The sequence below is a fragment of the Laccaria bicolor genome, genomic scaffold (assembly GCF_000143565.1).
Source record: "Laccaria bicolor S238N-H82 LACBIscaffold_4 genomic scaffold, whole genome shotgun sequence".
NCBI classification, from domain to species: Eukaryota; Fungi; Basidiomycota; class Agaricomycetes; order Agaricales; family Hydnangiaceae; genus Laccaria; species Laccaria bicolor.
The window spans coordinates 2,379,595-2,396,736 of record NW_001889875.1 but is presented as its reverse complement, the minus strand read 5'-3'; the positions used below and the strand labels follow the sequence as shown (position 1 = coordinate 2,396,736).

Below are 17,142 nucleotides of genomic sequence, written 5' to 3'. Positions count from 1 at the left end.
AATCGGCGAGGTTCCAGACCAAGCAGTCCCAATCGTCTCCGTTGGACTCTGGCGACTTAAGCTAAATGGTGGATAAGGGGCGAGATTGAAGGGCCACCGCTGCAAAGGAGAGGCAGAGGAGTGAGGCCGCTTTTAAGCTTGGATCATTCCAGATATTGGCGGTGATAGCATCGACGAGTTCGGCTGAAAGCAAAGTGAAAGAGTGTCGAAGCGCATTACGTTATCAGCACATCCTTTGCTCTCGACTTCATGCTCTTTTTGAGCTATGTATACCCTTGCCTTGCTGCTCTGTGTAAATCTCCCCCTCCCCCCCTATGCTTGGTATGATTGTTTCCAGTGAAGATATATCCGATTTTTTTCTGCGAGAATGAAGTATTTACGATCGATTTGCAATGATCGCGAGAACACAGAAACGAAGCAATTCAAACCGGTTTCCCTCATCTTTCGAATGGGTTCTCCACGCTTCTGTCAAGCTATCCAAATCTCATAACGCGAGGAGATTGGGTCGATCGAGTCACCGAATCGGTCAAACGAGTGCACCTTCTCACATGGCTGACAACGAAATAATTAGTCTGGTGGTAAACGATCGTCAGCCTCATTCAAGTTGAGCGCTGAGGAATTAGTCTGTGCACTCCTATCTTCTTACTACCGCTGTGGACACCTTGAATTGCCTGCCACCTTGCTATCTACGACACTTATGATTATCCCTCACCCTTTTCCTCGTACGCCCCACTCGCCGCATAGAAGATGTAATCCAGGTATATCGTTTGGAACGTGGTGCGCCGTCGACTTTGCCTTGTGGAGTAGGCCATATACTTGCCCCCTGCATAATGTTGCGACTGAACATCTTCTCAGCGCTCATTCTTTCCGCGGTCGCACTTCTCGGTTGGCGGATTTTCGGGACGCCGAGAAGGACTCTCAAGCTCTCAGGTTTATTCCGCCGAAAAACTCCAAGAGCGAGGAAAAACCCCAGACTCGCCAAGCTCGCCTCCCTTCCCTTTCCCCAAGCAGCTGACAGCAGCTTTGACGAGGATGACCTGGAAAAGTCGGAGGGCACTCTAGTTTCGGGTAAGCGATCCTCTCCTCTGTTGGTGATTAATCTTACTATCTTCTATTGTGGCGGGAATGATAGACTCGCTTGATCCATATCACGTCGTTAGCAAAACGTTCGACGCATCCCTGATCGCGCGGGCCAACTCGTTCGAACCCACTCCCGTCCCCGAACCCATCTTTAAACGAGAAGAATTCGACGAAAAGGCGCCCATTGCAGCTCCTGTAGTGTTCTCGCCAAAACTTTCTGACAGTTCGCCATGGGTGTTCCCTCGCGAAACAAAAGGCAGGTTTTCATCGACCACCTCAACCGATTTGACACAACTTAACCTTCTCTTCATCTACTGTAGAAGAAACATCTCCTCCGGCATTATTGCCACACGCCAGCCTGCGGCAGCATCGAAGAATTCTCTAGCATATATATATATATACTCCCCTCCCCCTTAATCCGTCATTGCTTGCTTGGTAGTTTACATGTATGATCTTTATGAATCTCAAGATGCTCTGAACGAATGGGATTAGCCAGCGTACAAGGATACCACTAGAACAACATCGTAAACGTAAGAATTAGAAGACCATGAAGATACCCGAATAAATAAACCAGTGAGGGGTATACTTAATAAATTACTCAAGTGTTGGCAAGACCTGCTCCCAACCCCAACCTCCCAAATCACGATACATCTCCATTCCACCTCCTGTCTCTTGAAGGTAGCGGCGGAGCATCACTAGGCGCACTGAAAAACCCTTCCGCAGTTACGCCGAGTGCCTCAACGCCAGCCCCACTTGACTTCCTGGTCGTTCCCCGACCAACAGATATTGACCCTTTCCGCCCTCCACCCACCGTCCCAGCCTTCTCAATGCTGATCATCGACTTGGCCTTTCCATTGGTTGGAAACTGGTAGCTAGCGTTCAAGCCGCTGTGCCCATTTTCGCCCCGGATGGTGTGCATGGATCGCGGGGTCGACGTGCCAGAGACGCCATTGCTGGAGGTCCACGCACTTGGCGGAGAATGGGTGTGTTGCACAGAGCCGTTGCTGGAGTGGCTTGGACCAAGAGGCATGACCAACATCGCGTCATCGATGTCATCGTCTTCGTCATGGAATATATGACTGGGTGATGCTGAGCCCGACGACCTAGATGAGGAGGCTTCGTTTTCGTCCGGTATCCGACGTTGAGGCAGGATAGCCTCAGTTCGGTCGGGGGTTTCGTCAAACACCTCATAGTAACGCCTGATACAGAGAACAATGACCATGCCCAATGTTGTCCTGCCCTCGGAAATGGGATCTGAATTCATACCGGTGGATTTTGACTCAAACAATGAAGGAAGACCAGAGACGGCACACATCATCACGTCCCGGGCAGGGTTCGCGCCTTTGACGAGATTGGGGCAGATAACGACGACAAGGTTGTGCTCGTCCATGCGATTTGACGCACTACGCACGGAAACGTCGTGCATCAGATCTGTATAATATGATCTTTGTTAGCGGAGTGCGAGGTACTTGAAAATGTTTACTCACGCAGAACATGACTGAGAAGAATGTATACGCAAGGTGGTAGTTCTGGAAACAACACCTCACGTATGTATGTTACGCTGGTCATGTCTGAGGGGTCATTCGTCGGTGACGGACACCGGCGTATTAGTGGGTAGAGACGTTCAGGAAATACTGGTTCCGGTAAATCGCGGAGATACTTTTTCAAGAGCACCGCGGCCAGATGAGGGTCACCAAAGTTTTCTAAAGAGACAACATTTCCTAGGAGGTCGTCGGTGAGAGTGCACGTGGAGCGGCCAGAGCACTACCTACCACGGTCATAAGCGTCTTGCGCAGCTCTTAACATCACTGAAGAAGGTGATCGTCGGAACAATCCTTCTTCCGCCAGTCCTGAGAAGAGTCAGCGTTGCCGCAAGATAAGAAGGATGTGCATACCCCTTTCCCGCAAAAATAAAATCGAGTCCCTCACGACCCTTGGAATGCCATTCTTCTCGCCATAAAAACCCATCAATTCCTCTAAAGGTACCCCAAAGATACTGGACCGGTTTGGGACAGGGAGGGTTATCTTGCGTTCATACTTGAGATTTTCCCTTTCGGAGAATCAGTACGACATGAAAATTATGTTAGCGGCAGCACTCACTGGTATACCGTTGGTGGGATATCAATCTGCGTAAGAGGTACGCGTTGGGCAAGTTCCGATAACGTTGCGATGTAGCTGAGTTTCCGGAAGAATTTCGGGCTGCGAACATGATTGAACCATCTGATTATCATCGAAGGTGATATCGTACCTTATTATCGCGCCAGCCAGAGAGAAGAGCACTATGTTAACACTATTGAGGAAAGATGGCTTCTCGAATCTTTTTTAAAACGCACTTTTCGAAAAAAATGAGGAATGCACGATGTACTACAATCGGGTCAGAAGGTGTGGGTATTTGAGACAGATAGAACTTACCAGCTGCTTCAGATTTTTGCGGTACTTGCGACTCAGGCTGCGATAAGCTTTCCAGACCCAATTCCATCCTGGCGTATGTCTTCCTCCTGCTGCAAAGAAGATCACAGTGTAGTCGGCCTCGACTATAATGAAAAGAAGTTCAATAACAATGTTTTGAGCTGAGAAGTCGAGCGCACCATATAGGTTCAAGTAGGAGAGGATTCGGCTACAAGGAGATCAGGGGTGCACACTCGAAGAATTTGAGCCACGCACGAGAGTAAAAGGTCATAAGAGACCGCTTGTGGGTCAGGGAGAACAGAAGCATTGAGGACAACCCTTTGTCATGAATTACCGTCTGGACTCAAGGGCGTCTTGAGAGAAAGACGTACATGGGTCGCGTCCTTCAAGCACGAGACAAAGGATATCAGTGAACGTTGGCGGAAGGCAGTGCGAAAGACTCACTCAAAGTCAACACCGGCCTGAAATATCATCTTAGACAACACTTCCTGCACCATCTCAGACTCTCCATAACCACCGTTAGAGGTTGATTCCTGGGCCCGTTTCACCCACGGCGGATTAAAATTGAATGGCTTTCTCCTGAATGTCGGTGAACGAGGGGAGTCGGGCATGTTGGGTGATGTCGGCGACGAAGCAGCCAAGGATAGGGCTGTTAGCCGCTGCTTGAGGCTCAGATTGGGCGCCATGGTGAACGGTGGAGAAGAGTGCGGTTGTGAAGAATAAAACACTTTCCCGAGTTGGCCGTTTCGGTGATCGGCCCTGATTTTCTCGATCACGTGGCTAGTTCGCTTCCCTTGGACAAACAAAAGTAAACGGCGCGAACTTATCCTCCAGCGTCAATCACTCCGATCGCTTCCTTCCTGATGGACCACAATAAAACTATCCAACGAATTAGCCGGAATCCAGCAAGCAAAGGTGAGGACTACTCTCTTTGCGCTTTCAATAGACTTGACCATGGCGGTGTATTTCTAGGTTCTTGACAATGCTCGTCGTGGAGTGATGGCAGATTTGACCGACCTGGCCAATTTCTAGCAACTGGTGAGGTTACATACTTGCAATTCGACCACAACTGCTTACCTTTCTGTCAATTAAGATGGGTCCTCAATTCTTATCAATGGGTGTTGTCAGTGTCTTTTTTAACCACCTCGATGGTAGCAAGGTGCCCACAGATGTATCACCAAACGGTCGTTCACAACTCGCGGATCGTGCATGGCTTTCTCTGTTCGCTCTCGCAAAACTTGGAAATTTCTTGCAAGAAAGTGATGATTACGGTCCGGATATCATCAAAGCCTGGCCAAGTGTCTTTAAGTGGAGCGGATATTTTTTCGCCATATACATCCAGCCCAAAAACTCAGACCCTCAAAGAAAGAAGGGTGCCATCGACGCTATCAGCGCGTCATGGTACTCACTCGTTCGGTCGGAGAGCGCGCGCAAAGTCATGACAACCACGCCGGGCAGCATCGAAATGGCGACCCTGTTATGGGTCTTCGAGGATGCTAGCCCTATATCATCTATAGTCGACATCCCGAGCGCCTCAGCAGCGCTAGATGGACTCCTGCGGGAGTACCATCCAGGTAACCTCGATCGGGTCGTTAAAGCGGCTGGAGGCAAGGCCGAGAATGTCGCACAAACGGCATTGCTGCGTTTGCGATCTGCCTTCAAGAACATCACTCGGCTCCATGAGCCTCGCACGGCGATTTACCTTGACCTCATCTGCAAGCTTTCGAGAGATCCTAATCACAAGCTTCGATATGCATTCCTTAGCTCAAACATCATCACCCTGTGCACGACCATCGCACTGACCGTTACGAATATGATCAATGATGGTGGGCATCCGGGCCTTTTGGATGTTTTGGTGGCCTCGTTTGGCTACCTCTCCAATTGTCTCGAGTCTACTGACGGCTTTTCCTGGGTTATTCAATCGGTCAAGGCGGGGCTCTTGACCGCCTTCGTCGATGCAAGCCCACATTTCTTTAAATTAGATCCCGATGACCGTGATATGATTCTTCATATCGTTCGGGATATTCTCCCGGATTATCTGGTGTATCGGTCAGTTGTTGAAGCCGTTGATGGCACGATGAGGAAGTTGTCTGATTCCCCACATCGCGAACGGATCCTGAGTAGTACGGCCTCCGGTGTCTGGACGAAATTCCACAAGCTTGCCTTGGAGCGATTGTTTATAACTATGCAAGCAACAGCAGTTAAAGGTAAAGCTATGACGTGCGACAATGTAAAGGTAGCTATTGATGCTCAATCCGCAAAGTCGTAGTGCTCACAAATCCGACCTTAGTGCCAGAAGATTGATGAGAAGAACAATTTCCGTAGGTGTGGAGCATGCTCTACAACGCTGTACTGTTCGAAGGAGTGTCAAACCGTCTCATGGAAAGAGGGAGGACATAAAACGATGTGTGCACTCAAGCAACAAGAACGCCTTGGTACATTCTCTCCTTTCTTTTCTTACCTATGAGCTGACAATGGTGATCAGAGGGCAAGAAGTAGTCTATCTCTAAAGGGGATGCTGCATTTTTCCACCATCTTGCAACCCGCGATGCATGGCGAGAATTACCAACGCTTCGCGAGATGGCCACCAAAGAATATCCGCAGACAGTTAACACTGACCTTGTCGTCTGTATTGACTACCTAGTCAATCCTCCGAAGTTTTCGGTCGTTCCTATCGTAGAGTACGACAAACATCAGCCAGAGACCGACGGTACAGTAAACGCCGAAGCGAGAAACGAAGCACTAATCGAGCGAGCGAGGGAGAATCCTGGAAAATTTACGGTCATTCAGAGCAAGATCGCGAACGGGCAAAGTAAGCAGCTAGTGCTGACTATCGTGACCGGTGGCTTCTGGCAGGCACGACAGGAAGCTTGGGTCGAAGATGATGCCGAGGATGACGATGACGACCTTCCACCTGTTAGAAAAAATCTGGATGGGGTGGATATGGCCATGGCACGCCTGACTCTGGATGGATTCCTCGCGTCGCGTGGATTTCCACCATTACCGCGTCCGAAACGTGTCTAGTCATCGCAAGCAGTAATACGATTTAATTGGTCGGTGGCTAATATGTTTTCTGAATCTTTGGTGATCTTGGCAACCGGTATCCGGGTATGGAAATGATTATAACCGGTCACCGGATTCATAGTTGCCGGATACCTGCTAACTCTTCATTGGTAGAAAACCACAAGGATGCAGGCGTCACGAAACCCCAACTTCTCCTTTCCCATCTGTTGATCATTTTTATCATTTGGTTACTCCGTTCAGGGTCAGTAGTATGTATAAATCCCCGTATTCAGACCCGCCTCCGCTCCCCGACGTCAACGCGCACTATCTCCTCTTGAAGCGTCCGGATCAGGCAGAATGGAACGATTACACTTTCCATGTCGATCCTCAGACAGGACGCAAGAGAACATACCGACAATTCCTTGCTCGGATACAAGATTTGGCCACTGCCATGGGTGCTCCGGTCGCTCAAGGCGGTCTGGGTATGCGAACTGAGGACGGGGAAATCGTTGGTATCATGAGCGAAAACTGTTCTGTAAGCATACGTTCTTCACTTCTATCGATTCGTTCTTCTGATGTATTAACAGGACTACATCGCGTTGGTGCACTCTTGTCTTATGATCACTACGCCGTTCGCTTTGATCTCGTCATATTCCACTCCTTTTGAGCTAAAGCACGCCCTTACGCTTTCCAAGGCTACTTCGCTTTTTGTCGACGCGAAGTTCTTGCCTGCGGTGCTACCTGTGGCCAAGGAGGTCGGCCTCCCCCTGAACAAGATCTTTGTTCTGACTGGACGCGCGAAAGGCCGCAAGAGTCTGTCAGACTTGGTGAAAGATGTAAGGGCCAAGTCGATACCCACCGTTGCTGTTCGTCAAGCAAACAAAGACACCCTCGCCTACCTCGTTTTTTCCAGTGGTACTAGCGGCCTCCCGAAAGGTAAGGTTCATGGTCGACCCACGATTGACGCTGACATTCGTCTGCTCAGCTGTGATGATATCTCATGGGAACCTTACCTACTCGTTGGGTCAGGCGATAGTAGTCCAGCAAGCCGTGGCCGAAGTCTATACCGTCTGTTACATTCCCGTCGCCACTTTCCGCTTTACTAAGTCATTCCATAGCCCCCCACACCAGCGACCCCAGAAGGAATTCTAGTAACGCTTGCATTCCTTCCCCTGCATCATACTTATGGTCTGCATGCGTACTGCTTCCGCGCCTGCCTCGTCCCGAACACCCTCGTTATCATGTCGAAATGGGATATCGAGCTTGCTTTCAAAGCGATACCCAAGTAAGCGCCACTCCATGGTCGGAGAAATTTTTGTAACGTCCTCGTTTAGGTACAAAGTTTCCATCCTGACGCTTATCCCATCCGTTGTTCATCAAATCGTCAAGCACCCGAAGAGCAAGCATGTGGATTGGAGTTCCGTGATCAGTTCAAACAGCGGGGCTGCCTATCTTCCGCCTGAGCTAGCCGAGAAGATGGCCACGCTGGTGCCGAAAGACTCCAACTTTTCGGAAGGTGCGTCTTACCCGCGCTCGAAATTTCTATATTTGATCTGGTATCGCAGGCTACGGCATGTCAGAAGGTGTAAGTAACATTTGGTCTGAATCTTTGAAAATCAGGGGACCAACATGAGTGTAGACTATTGCAACGATTGTGAAGCCTTTCCCAGGCGTGCTTGGCGGCCGTCTAAAACCAGTACGTGGGTGTACTGGTGTTCTCCTACCGGGGATAGAAGCTCGTCTGCTTCGGGATGATGGTTCACCCGTTGAACTAAACGAAGCAGGAGAACTTTGGATTCGAGGCGGAAACGTAGCTCTAGGGTACTGGAATAATGAGAAGGCCAATAAAGAGACCTTCATCGATGGCTGGCTGCGGACGGGAGACCAATTTAGGGTCGACGAGGAGGGCAATTTTTGGTAAAATTTCAATTCTTTTGCAAACATCTTTTCTGAGTTTTGCTTTCTTCGTTTTCAGGTTTGCCGATCGAACAAAGGTTCCTCCCCTTCTCCTTAGCTGGCAATAATCTGACCACTGTGCTTCATAGGATACGTTGAAGGTCTCGGGATCGCAGGTTTCTCCGAACGAGATCGAGGATGTTCTCCTGGCTCACCCTCAGAAGCTCATTTCCGACGCTACCGTTGCTGGCGTCAGTGGAGGTCGCACACAAGACGAGAAAGTCCCCAGAGCGTGGGTGATTCTCAGCCCAGCCGGCAAGAAGCTCGGTGCCGCAGCAGTGGTCAAAGAGCTCGAGACATGGCACCAGCAAAACTTGAGCAAGTACAAGTGGTTGCGCGGTGGCATAGAAGTGGTCAAGCAGGTACATTTTTTGTAGTGATTTCGTTCCGTAAGGAGACTGATCCGCCTTGTAGATTCCGAAATCGCCGACTGGAAAGACATTGCGTAGGGTCCTGCAGGACAAATACGAGCGGCACATGGCGAAGAAGGTTCAGGCGAAGCTGTAATTTATTATGCGTCATGTGTAATGAATATAACTTTTTTACTCACAGCTCTCAGTGTAGTAGTACCTCTCAGCACGGAGGATTTGAGGGTGTCAAATGCAGGCCAACGAAAAGGTGGGGGGGTGACACTATGAGTGTTCCCCGCCCACATATGAGAGTGGGCTATTATTGTGCTGTTTCCATGTGGCCCCACGTCGCTCAGGAACATGGCAAACAAGACCGCCTTCTTTCTTTGGGACTTCACGGACCTCCAGGCTCCAGCTCGACCGATCGTTAACTTCGGGCTTTTCTCGTTCATTACTTGAACTTTCTATAATTCATGCCTGCGTCAACTACCAGTTCTTCGCGTACCAAAGTTACCCTATACAACGGTAGCCTGAAGCACGCATAAATGCATATTCAGCCTAGGAAACTAAGACTCTGGCAATAATCCCCACGATAGCCTAGCGTCTTTGTTGCTAACACCGTCGGGTTTTTCGATCGAGTTTCAAAATCTCGCCTTGTTTTCTAAAACATTGCTCGGACCTCGATGCCTGGCATATCTTCTCGCCTTTCTTTCTTCCGGAGAGGATTATCATACCCTTTCTTCTTGAGCTCACATCGTCCACAATATGACGACGGCGTCCTCTTCGTTCCTCTTCGTCCTCGTATTTTCTGGTTTCTTGACCTCTGTAAACGCCCACGTCGGAGCTTGGCATAAAGGTACGATACCTCACTTCCTCCCCGTGGTATTCCAGGATTGTTTTAACATCTCGGATTGCAGGAATGTACTGCCTCAAGGGTAACGTCCAAGGTGTTGATGATCGACAGACCAACGCTGCTTTTCAACCAATGTACAAGGTTGGTAAAGTCCCCTAAGGATTCCACCCCGCGAATGACCTTTGTTCGGGCTGTAGTTAACCAAGCGGGAGTGGTGGTTTCATCACATCAACAATGTGCGTTGCCTGTAATAAATTTCCTTGTTCCAAATTGATGGTTGGTGACTCTTCAGTGCGACGAATTCCCTCCTGCGCCGGGCGATTTTCTCGAACTGTAATAACTCCCGTTTTTTCCCATCTCGTTCACCCTCACACTCATAATAGACCCGCAAACGGCACTGTCACCATCGAGCACGCCGTCAACCGCGTCTTCACCACAGTGGCCCCCGACCCAGTGCTTGGAACCTTCGTTGACGGGAAGGAGCACCCAGGTCTAGGCTTTACGGACGAGGGAAAAGACGGAGGTTGTATTGTCGAACCTAATAGTGCGAACATTCATATTCCAAGCATGCCTGTGGCGCTTTCCTGACTCCTGGTGTTTTTCAAGTCCACACACAGAACGAAACCATGGCGGCCGGAACTGCTTTGGCGATATCCTATACTTCTGACTTGACCAAGGTCACTCCCGAGAACCTCGTCGTCTTCAGCGTGCTCTACAAGTGAATATCCTTTTTTATTCCTTATAATTATGTTCCAGAGATCTGATTATTGGCGCCATTAAGCACGCCTTGGCGCCGGATCGCCAATTTCGCTGTTCCGGACCTGCCTGCTTGTCCGCCTGAGGGATGTATGTGTGCCGTGAGTTCCTCATGCTTGTGTTCATCGCCGTCTGACTGACATCATGGTTCAGTGGGGTTGGGTGCGATATGAAATTTTCTTCGGTGTATTTCGCTTTCTAACCTGGCCCCGCGAGCGATTTAGATACCTAACGGGTAAGTCAACTCTTCCGCATTTTCTTACGTTTGATACGAGCAAAGGGTCCGTTGCAGATGCGGAGAACCTAACATGTACATGCAAGGTTTCAAATGTCGCGTAACAAACGCGTCGCCTGTTGCTAGTCGCATGGTCGGCCGTGCTAAGCCACCTGTGTGGTGTGCAGGCGACCCTTCGAAATGTGTAAAAGGGCCTAAACAGGTACGTGATCTTGGCCGCATGCCTTCATCCCAGTGTTCGACCGGTATCCAGATGCTTTACTGGAACCAACTTGAAGGAAACAATATTGAGGTCACGGGATACAACGCAGCAGGGCAGCCAAACTTTCCGGGGTATAATATGAAGTGTGGATTTGAGAATGGTATCTTGCTTTTCGCCTTGTTCTAGCATATTTCTGATACTCGACATTCCAGGTGCCCAGAACGACATCTTTTTATAATCCGCGGGTTGTGGACCTGCTGGACATGCGGGAATGGCTTGTAGGTGTAATACAGTCTACTGCCTAAGTGATTGACGGATGCACGGTTCTCGTAGATTGACCTCGTCTTGGACAAACAGAATACTTTCGTTTCCTAAACGCCCAAAGTAATTTGCGGTGTTGCCTCTCCCTACAGTATACCTTCATATCTTGTATTCGAATCACAGATACGCTCATTGATTCCATGCGTTTGGTTCCCAATTCGTCCACCGAAGTGTCGTCACAGAATGAAAGGCACCACGGCTTTCCTCTCCTTTGGATATCGGTCCCCAAACTTCTGCTTGTACCATAAATGTCCTTTATACGCACGCGGAAGCATAAGGAGAACTTCAGAAAGAAGAAAAATGTAAGGCGGTAAGAGATTAGGAGCAAAGATGTGACTTGGTTCTTGTACAATCGATACCCACGTTTCCCAAGAGAAAAGCGAGACAAGTGTCGAGAATGTGAACTCAACTGGGAAGGGCGCGGCGGCAAGGGCGAATCCGAGCCATTCGAGCCATTCACAAAGGTAGTTCGGGTATGAAACAAAACGATATAGGAGTCCTTGTGGAATCGCGTAGTATTCCTCAATGCGACCGGGTTTTCCGTCAACTGTGGGCTGTGGCTCTTTTCCCTTTCCTTTCGCGTTTGCTTTGCGACGAATGTCAAGAAGTATTTCGTCATGCGCGATGTTCCCAGCGAATCCAATAGCCCAGAGTGCGAGCCCAATATAGAAGGACGGGCGTTCGTATGTGGCGGATGAGTTGAGGAAGATGCGAGCGTACGGGGAGGAGAGGAATGAGCCCATCAACGAGCCGTTGATAAGGTTGTAAAAAATTGCACACAGCGGGACAATCAAGTGGGATTTGGACCTCGAAGGAGTGCGCAAGGGGGATATGAGCGCGCGGTTCGCATAGTGGATAAGAAAGAGGGCAGCTAGGAGAGTTTGCGGGGTTGCCAACTCTGGTAGGTCAGGGCGGTAGTAGGAAACCGGAGAAGAAAAGAAGCATGTAAGGAATGCGATGGGAGAGACGAGTTCCATGATGATCCAAGATGTAATTCCGTCAACGAGAAATATGCTGTCTGATTTTGGTGAAAAACGTCCGAACGGGGCGTTGATGAGGAGCAACACAGGACCGATAAGGACAGAGCCGAGAGTAAACCATTTTCTGGCCACTAATGCGATCTTATATTAGCAAAAGATGGCTCTTGAGCGGTATACACGTACCATTGTACAGGAACATCCCCTGTCCTTGCCCAAAGGTCAGCATTGGGTCACGAGGCATGGTTTCTTCATAATGTGAGCCATTCTATCTGGGAGGAGTGATACTTTAGACTCACCAGCGTCAATTTGTGCAGTCGGCGAGGTGTTGGCGAGGTGCTGAGAGTCGACGTGGACGCGGATCACGCGGCGTATTTGGCCTTAATTATAAGTATGTACATAATTGTTTGCATCTTCCGACGAGCCTTCTTATTTCTTTACCACAACATTCTTTCTAACTTATGGCGACCCGTCGTGGGGCTCCTAGCAAGAAAAAAACGCGTGAAGTTTCGGAAGAGATCGATGAAGTCGACTTTCTCGCATCACAACAGTCAAGCGACGACCCATCGTAAGTGCGCATATATGCACCTCTGGTCGTGACATGGACCATGATGGATTAGCTTTCAAAAACTTGCTGAGCAATTTGCTGGTTTGATAATTTGTTTTCGCGACGCTGGATGTTTTTTATGAATGTCGGACGCCAGCTGCTCAGGAAAAGAAGAAACAGGATCGAGAGAAGAAATTCTTACAGGCCGCGGCGAAACAGTTGGAAAAAGATGTATGACATTCCTTCCTTTCTTTTTGTCTATCTCACACAAACTTCGTTCTAGTTTGCCCATTCAACAGATGAAGTCCAAGCGTGTGTGGAAGCCGTGTATTGCAGCTTCCACCTTCTATGAAGCTGGCTTTCGTTGACACGCAATGTCGGCTTGCTGACATTTCTAGGCAGTCGGCATATACGAAGTTTCTATTGGATTACGCTGCCTCCGAAGACAGAATTCACGGTCTATGGTGTGAGATTCTCAAGGAAGAGGAGAAACTACTCGTATGTCGTGTTTGTTCAACCATACCCGCACTTCTCTCAACCAATGTTTAGACTGCTGCGAAGGAAGGGCACACAGCTGGAATGTCATCGGCAAAAAAAGGCGAGAAAGCCCACAGCGCGGGCCTTCACAAAGCAAAATCAGCCTGTGATGGTCTGTTTTTTTTCTAATTCTGCAGGGTTGTCATGTTGATTCGCTCTTTGGACAGAATTTCTGAAAGTTATCGGGCAAGTTAATCCGCAATATTAGTACCAATGATATGCTTGTTCAACACGTTCAATCATCGGACCCTGACATGAATCGGATCCTAGTAACGTGTCAAAGTCGTGTTAACCTTGGGTTGCATCACAAAACTCTCCAGGTTAACGGCAGTTCGTCAATTTCATCTTAGAGCCTATGATTTCACATCTTGTAAGTGGCGTTGAGCACATCTTGACTTCTCGGATAACTCGGGAGGGGAAATGGCCGCTTGGTGTGGCCAAAGGTTGGTGTAGAAAACCCTGAAGATTACCCATTCGTAGATTTCCTTTCGGCGGGCGAAGATATCCTTCACCAGCTGGGTAGACGCCAATCTGGACAGGAATGCGGCTAACCCTGACAGGCCACTTTCCTGTAACTTGGTTTTGCCGTCTTTCTCCGTGCTCCAAGTCACTGTACCTGAAATGCCACGTTGAGGTAATGCAGCCCGACATATCTGTCGGAGTGGGACTCAGTGAGCTGCCACCGGGTATAGAGGCTGCAATCAACAAACACTAGCGTCAACGGCGATGATGAGGAAGGAATTGATATATACAAAGAAGGTGAAAACAAAAGGAAGGACGACGGGAGAGAGAAAGCACTAGATCATTCCTTGCTCTTCTTCTTCTCTTTCTTTTCCTTTTTCTCTTTCTTCTCCTTTTTCTTCGCTGGTTCGCCGTCCTGGAGATACAAAACGGTAAATCATAGTACTGGACTCAGATGAACAAAACGCACCTCTCCGGCCAAAGCTGCCTCACTCTTGGCCTTCTCCTTTTTAGCCTTCTTCAAGGCTTTCTTTTCCTCCTTCAATAGCTTCACCTTCTTGACTGAATGTTCATCCTCCTCGTCTGCATCCACATCCATATCATCGCTCTTCCTTTTCTTCTTCTTATCCTTCTTTGGTGTTGGGGCAGTGGCTTCCAAAGTTGTCAAGGCAGGACCATCCATGTCAACGTCATCATCATCCCCTTCTTCAAGAGCGAGGTCGTCCAAAACTTTGCGAATGACGTCGGCATTTTTGGTAGGTGGTTCTCCGTTTTCGAAGAATTGCAAACGTTCTTCCACTTGTGCGCGGAGAGCTTCGCCGAATTTGGATGTGGGGTTATCTATCCGAAAAGAGTGAGTGGTATGTCCGTGATATGGGATGAGAGGCGTAGAGTACCAGAATAACAATCTATCCTTGACGCTATTGAGCATTTGTTGGCCAGGAATCGGGAAATTCGACCCTTGTGCTTTGGCCCGGCTCGGCCTATGAAGGAAGAGTGGTAGAGGAGACCGTACTGCGCAACGTCAGTTGAGGTCAGATAGAACAGAGGGAGCACACCTTAGGAGTATTCCCTTTTGTCTTAAGTGCTCTGAACAGCGCCTTCTCCGCTCCAAGAATTTGCACAGTACTCGCAGGGTATTTGCTCAAGTTTGTTAAGCTTCCCGCGTGGCTAATTAGACGTGCACCAATCCTCTCTCCAAGAAGCGCTGTTAAACTAGGTGCGACAAGGTTCATCTTCTCTGCAAGATATGACACGAGTGATTTACGGTAGTCCGAGATGGAAACCACACGATTGGCGAAGGAATGGATGTTAAGCATGTCGATTTCGGATAGTGACGATCCCATGGAACCACGGGCAGCGTCAAGAATGTTTTGAGCTAGTGTTGAATCGTCGTCCAGAATGGCAGCGAGGTCTGGAAGTTTGTCCTCGTCCAGCTTATCTTTATCTCCAATAAAATGCGCAACGCGAGCATACTGATGGTTGTCTGGCACAAGGCGGACGAGCTCTGGGAAATGATAGCCGTACCACTCCCGAATGCGCATCGAGAACAAGTTGACGTCCTTGTCGAGTTGGTCCAGCAACGCAATAGCCTGAATGATCATGTTGTCTATCCGGTTCACGTTAAACTTTAGCTTTGCGCGCGAGTAGGAGTGACCCAGGCCGAGTTGGGCCTTTTTGAGGTCATCTGTCTGAAGACCCTTCAGCAGCTTATCGGCGTGGAGTCGGATTCCACGAATAAGGTCTTGAGCTTTTTCCGAGGTGTCAATGTTGAAGCCGAGAACTTCCTTGATGCTCTTTCCGAGCAGCGAGTCTGCGACGGCCAACGTCACGCGCGACTTCTTCGAGGTTTTAGAGAGGTTCAACTCGAGCAAATTTTTGAGGTAGTCGTTCATGATACCTGATCATTTTTTTCAAATCAGTGCATTGACAAGCTATCATGTGGTGCTGTACGCACCCTCAGAAACGTCGTTGATATTCTCCAATGCTTGGGCAGCGCTTTTGAACGGCGAAAAGCTCATCAACGACACCATTTTCCCAAACTTTGCCAAATCCTTTATCGACTCTTGGACCGCTGAGGACCTGGAGCCAATGTCCTCCGTAAGCTTGGCCTCAAAGATGGCATACCCAGAGGACGACTCGAAGAGTACGTGTGTGACCATCTTAAAGGTCTTTTCGTCGTCGAAGACGGCGAGGGAAAGTTTTTGATGTTATGTGACGAAGTGCGTGACATCGCATGAGTCACACCATTCCTCCCTACTTCAAGCCAACTAGTTATGTAGGGCACCCCTCGATTCTAAATGCTGAAAAACTGAACAATATAGACTTGCGACCGTCGTTTTCAAGCCACCCAAACCAGAGAATAGGTCATAAATTGTTATCCGCCGTACAACTTTGGGAACAATTTCTACGAGATCACCTTGCGGTGGCACTTGCCTGAAGGCTAAGCCTCTTGCCGCAGGTAGACGTCAACCTGAACCTGGGGGAGTCTCTTTGGCGTTCCACAGGAGGCCGCCCGATCTTCTACGCGTTTTAAAGGCACCAAAGAATGGGAAAGGCAAATTGGACGAACCCCCACTGGTCATGTGTACATTGGTGTACCTGCGTCATCTCTTGCAAAAATTTGTGCTTGATGATGCCTCGTGCTTGAAAACAGACTAAATCAGCTCCAGGCCTGGAATGCGAATTGAAAATCTCCTTTGTTCCTGGGTTGACGAAGTACGGAACAACGCTCTTGTTCTCCTTTGTCGCTCTGATTTGGCACACGTACGCGTCCAAGAGGACACTGAAAACGATCCGAAATACGAATTGCCCTTCAGCTGACACTGCCTGACAGCCTTGCTTGAATCACTTCGCAAGCTAAGGGAAAGGGATTTTCCAACACGGCAATTCCCTTCACGTTAAAAAGCAGGTGGCGACGATGCGTGTATGATCGACAATCCCCGGCAGTCTATCGCCCTAGATGTCGAACCGATCAGTGCATGATCAGCTACGCTGGAAGCTGTGATACTATCCCATTGATTTCTGTTCGATTTCAAGTCCCTCTTTTCTTCCCTGACGTCCCGTTTGTCTGCTCATTGGCGCTCGCACGTATCATCATGCCTCATGCGGCAAATGAGTTTACTTTTTCGATTGTTCTGCCATTTTCGTCGCAATTTCCGATATCATCGAACAAACACGATTTGCGGGGCAGTCGAACCGAAGAAAACGGTTATGAACCTCCGCAAACGAGGGGAAGTGAAACGAAACATCTGTTAACCTTACTAGCTTTCTCCGGCGGTTCGTAAATCTTCGGACTAAGCATTAAATAAGGCTTGATCAACAGTGCGCCAAGAAGACGGAGAAGACGTCGGGGGATGCATGCATCCCACATACGATGCTCGACATAAGAAACGGTACGAGGCCGAACACGTGTAATATCCACCACTTCTAGTTGTAAACCTCTGATGTCGAT

General features: G+C 49.0%; 9 protein-coding genes across 9 annotated transcripts; 6 read left to right on the top strand and 3 right to left on the bottom strand.

Moving 5' to 3' along the window:
- Positions 1–392: 392 nt before the first annotated feature.
- On the top strand, positions 393–1,497 carry LACBIDRAFT_323840 (uncharacterized protein; the record flags this gene model as incomplete). Its single annotated transcript, XM_001877198.1, has 3 exons — positions 393–588; positions 856–1,068; positions 1,133–1,497. The coding sequence occupies 3 exons, from the start codon at positions 393–395 to the stop codon at positions 1,495–1,497; spliced, it is 774 nt and encodes a 257-aa protein (XP_001877233.1).
- Positions 1,498–1,720: 223 nt separating this feature from the next.
- Positions 1,721–4,175, bottom strand: LACBIDRAFT_312053 (CDC42 rho GTPase-activating protein; the record flags this gene model as incomplete). The annotated part of the gene is made up of 12 exons (XM_001876762.1): positions 1,721–2,511; positions 2,568–2,801; positions 2,853–2,930; positions 2,976–3,130; positions 3,181–3,279; positions 3,329–3,359; positions 3,414–3,444; positions 3,493–3,614; positions 3,669–3,697; positions 3,745–3,807; positions 3,861–3,872; positions 3,934–4,175. The coding sequence occupies 12 exons, from the start codon at positions 4,173–4,175 to the stop codon at positions 1,721–1,723; spliced, it is 1,887 nt and encodes a 628-aa protein (XP_001876797.1).
- Positions 4,176–4,603: 428 nt separating this feature from the next.
- On the top strand, positions 4,604–6,513 carry LACBIDRAFT_312052 (uncharacterized protein; the record flags this gene model as incomplete). The annotated part of the gene is made up of 3 exons (XM_001877197.1): positions 4,604–5,725; positions 5,780–5,924; positions 6,002–6,513. The coding sequence occupies 3 exons, from the start codon at positions 4,604–4,606 to the stop codon at positions 6,511–6,513; spliced, it is 1,779 nt and encodes a 592-aa protein (XP_001877232.1).
- Positions 6,514–6,763: 250 nt separating this feature from the next.
- LACBIDRAFT_312051 (uncharacterized protein) lies at positions 6,764–8,955 on the top strand (the record flags this gene model as incomplete). The annotated part of the gene is made up of 10 exons (XM_001877196.1): positions 6,764–7,027; positions 7,080–7,428; positions 7,478–7,560; positions 7,611–7,777; positions 7,827–8,008; positions 8,058–8,077; positions 8,132–8,409; positions 8,468–8,486; positions 8,538–8,810; positions 8,863–8,955. 10 exons carry the CDS (start codon positions 6,764–6,766, stop codon positions 8,953–8,955), a joined length of 1,728 nt encoding a protein of 575 aa, XP_001877231.1.
- A 608-nt stretch (positions 8,956–9,563) lies between these two features.
- On the top strand, positions 9,564–11,082 carry LACBIDRAFT_312050 (uncharacterized protein; the record flags this gene model as incomplete). The annotated part of the gene is made up of 11 exons (XM_001877195.1): positions 9,564–9,654; positions 9,716–9,792; positions 9,849–9,887; positions 9,944–9,984; positions 10,035–10,195; positions 10,258–10,369; positions 10,433–10,508; positions 10,561–10,569; positions 10,632–10,642; positions 10,700–11,004; positions 11,057–11,082. The coding sequence occupies 11 exons, from the start codon at positions 9,564–9,566 to the stop codon at positions 11,080–11,082; spliced, it is 948 nt and encodes a 315-aa protein (XP_001877230.1).
- Positions 11,083–11,341: 259 nt separating this feature from the next.
- Positions 11,342–12,386, bottom strand: LACBIDRAFT_312049 (uncharacterized protein; the record flags this gene model as incomplete). The annotated part of the gene is made up of 2 exons (XM_001876761.1): positions 11,342–12,276; positions 12,329–12,386. 2 exons carry the CDS (start codon positions 12,384–12,386, stop codon positions 11,342–11,344), a joined length of 993 nt encoding a protein of 330 aa, XP_001876796.1.
- Positions 12,387–13,037: 651 nt separating this feature from the next.
- Positions 13,038–13,434, top strand: LACBIDRAFT_312048 (uncharacterized protein; the record flags this gene model as incomplete). Its single annotated transcript, XM_001877194.1, has 3 exons — positions 13,038–13,187; positions 13,239–13,338; positions 13,394–13,434. The coding sequence occupies 3 exons, from the start codon at positions 13,038–13,040 to the stop codon at positions 13,432–13,434; spliced, it is 291 nt and encodes a 96-aa protein (XP_001877229.1).
- A 594-nt stretch (positions 13,435–14,028) lies between these two features.
- On the bottom strand, positions 14,029–15,850 carry LACBIDRAFT_182923 (uncharacterized protein; the record flags this gene model as incomplete). Its single annotated transcript, XM_001876760.1, has 5 exons — positions 14,029–14,085; positions 14,281–14,528; positions 14,585–14,702; positions 14,747–15,588; positions 15,646–15,850. The coding sequence occupies 5 exons, from the start codon at positions 15,848–15,850 to the stop codon at positions 14,029–14,031; spliced, it is 1,470 nt and encodes a 489-aa protein (XP_001876795.1).
- A 386-nt stretch (positions 15,851–16,236) lies between these two features.
- On the top strand, positions 16,237–16,653 carry LACBIDRAFT_312046 (uncharacterized protein; the record flags this gene model as incomplete). The annotated part of the gene is made up of 2 exons (XM_001877193.1): positions 16,237–16,285; positions 16,361–16,653. 2 exons carry the CDS (start codon positions 16,237–16,239, stop codon positions 16,519–16,521), a joined length of 210 nt encoding a protein of 69 aa, XP_001877228.1. The 3' UTR covers positions 16,522–16,653.
- Between the last annotated feature and the right edge of the window lie 489 nt (positions 16,654–17,142).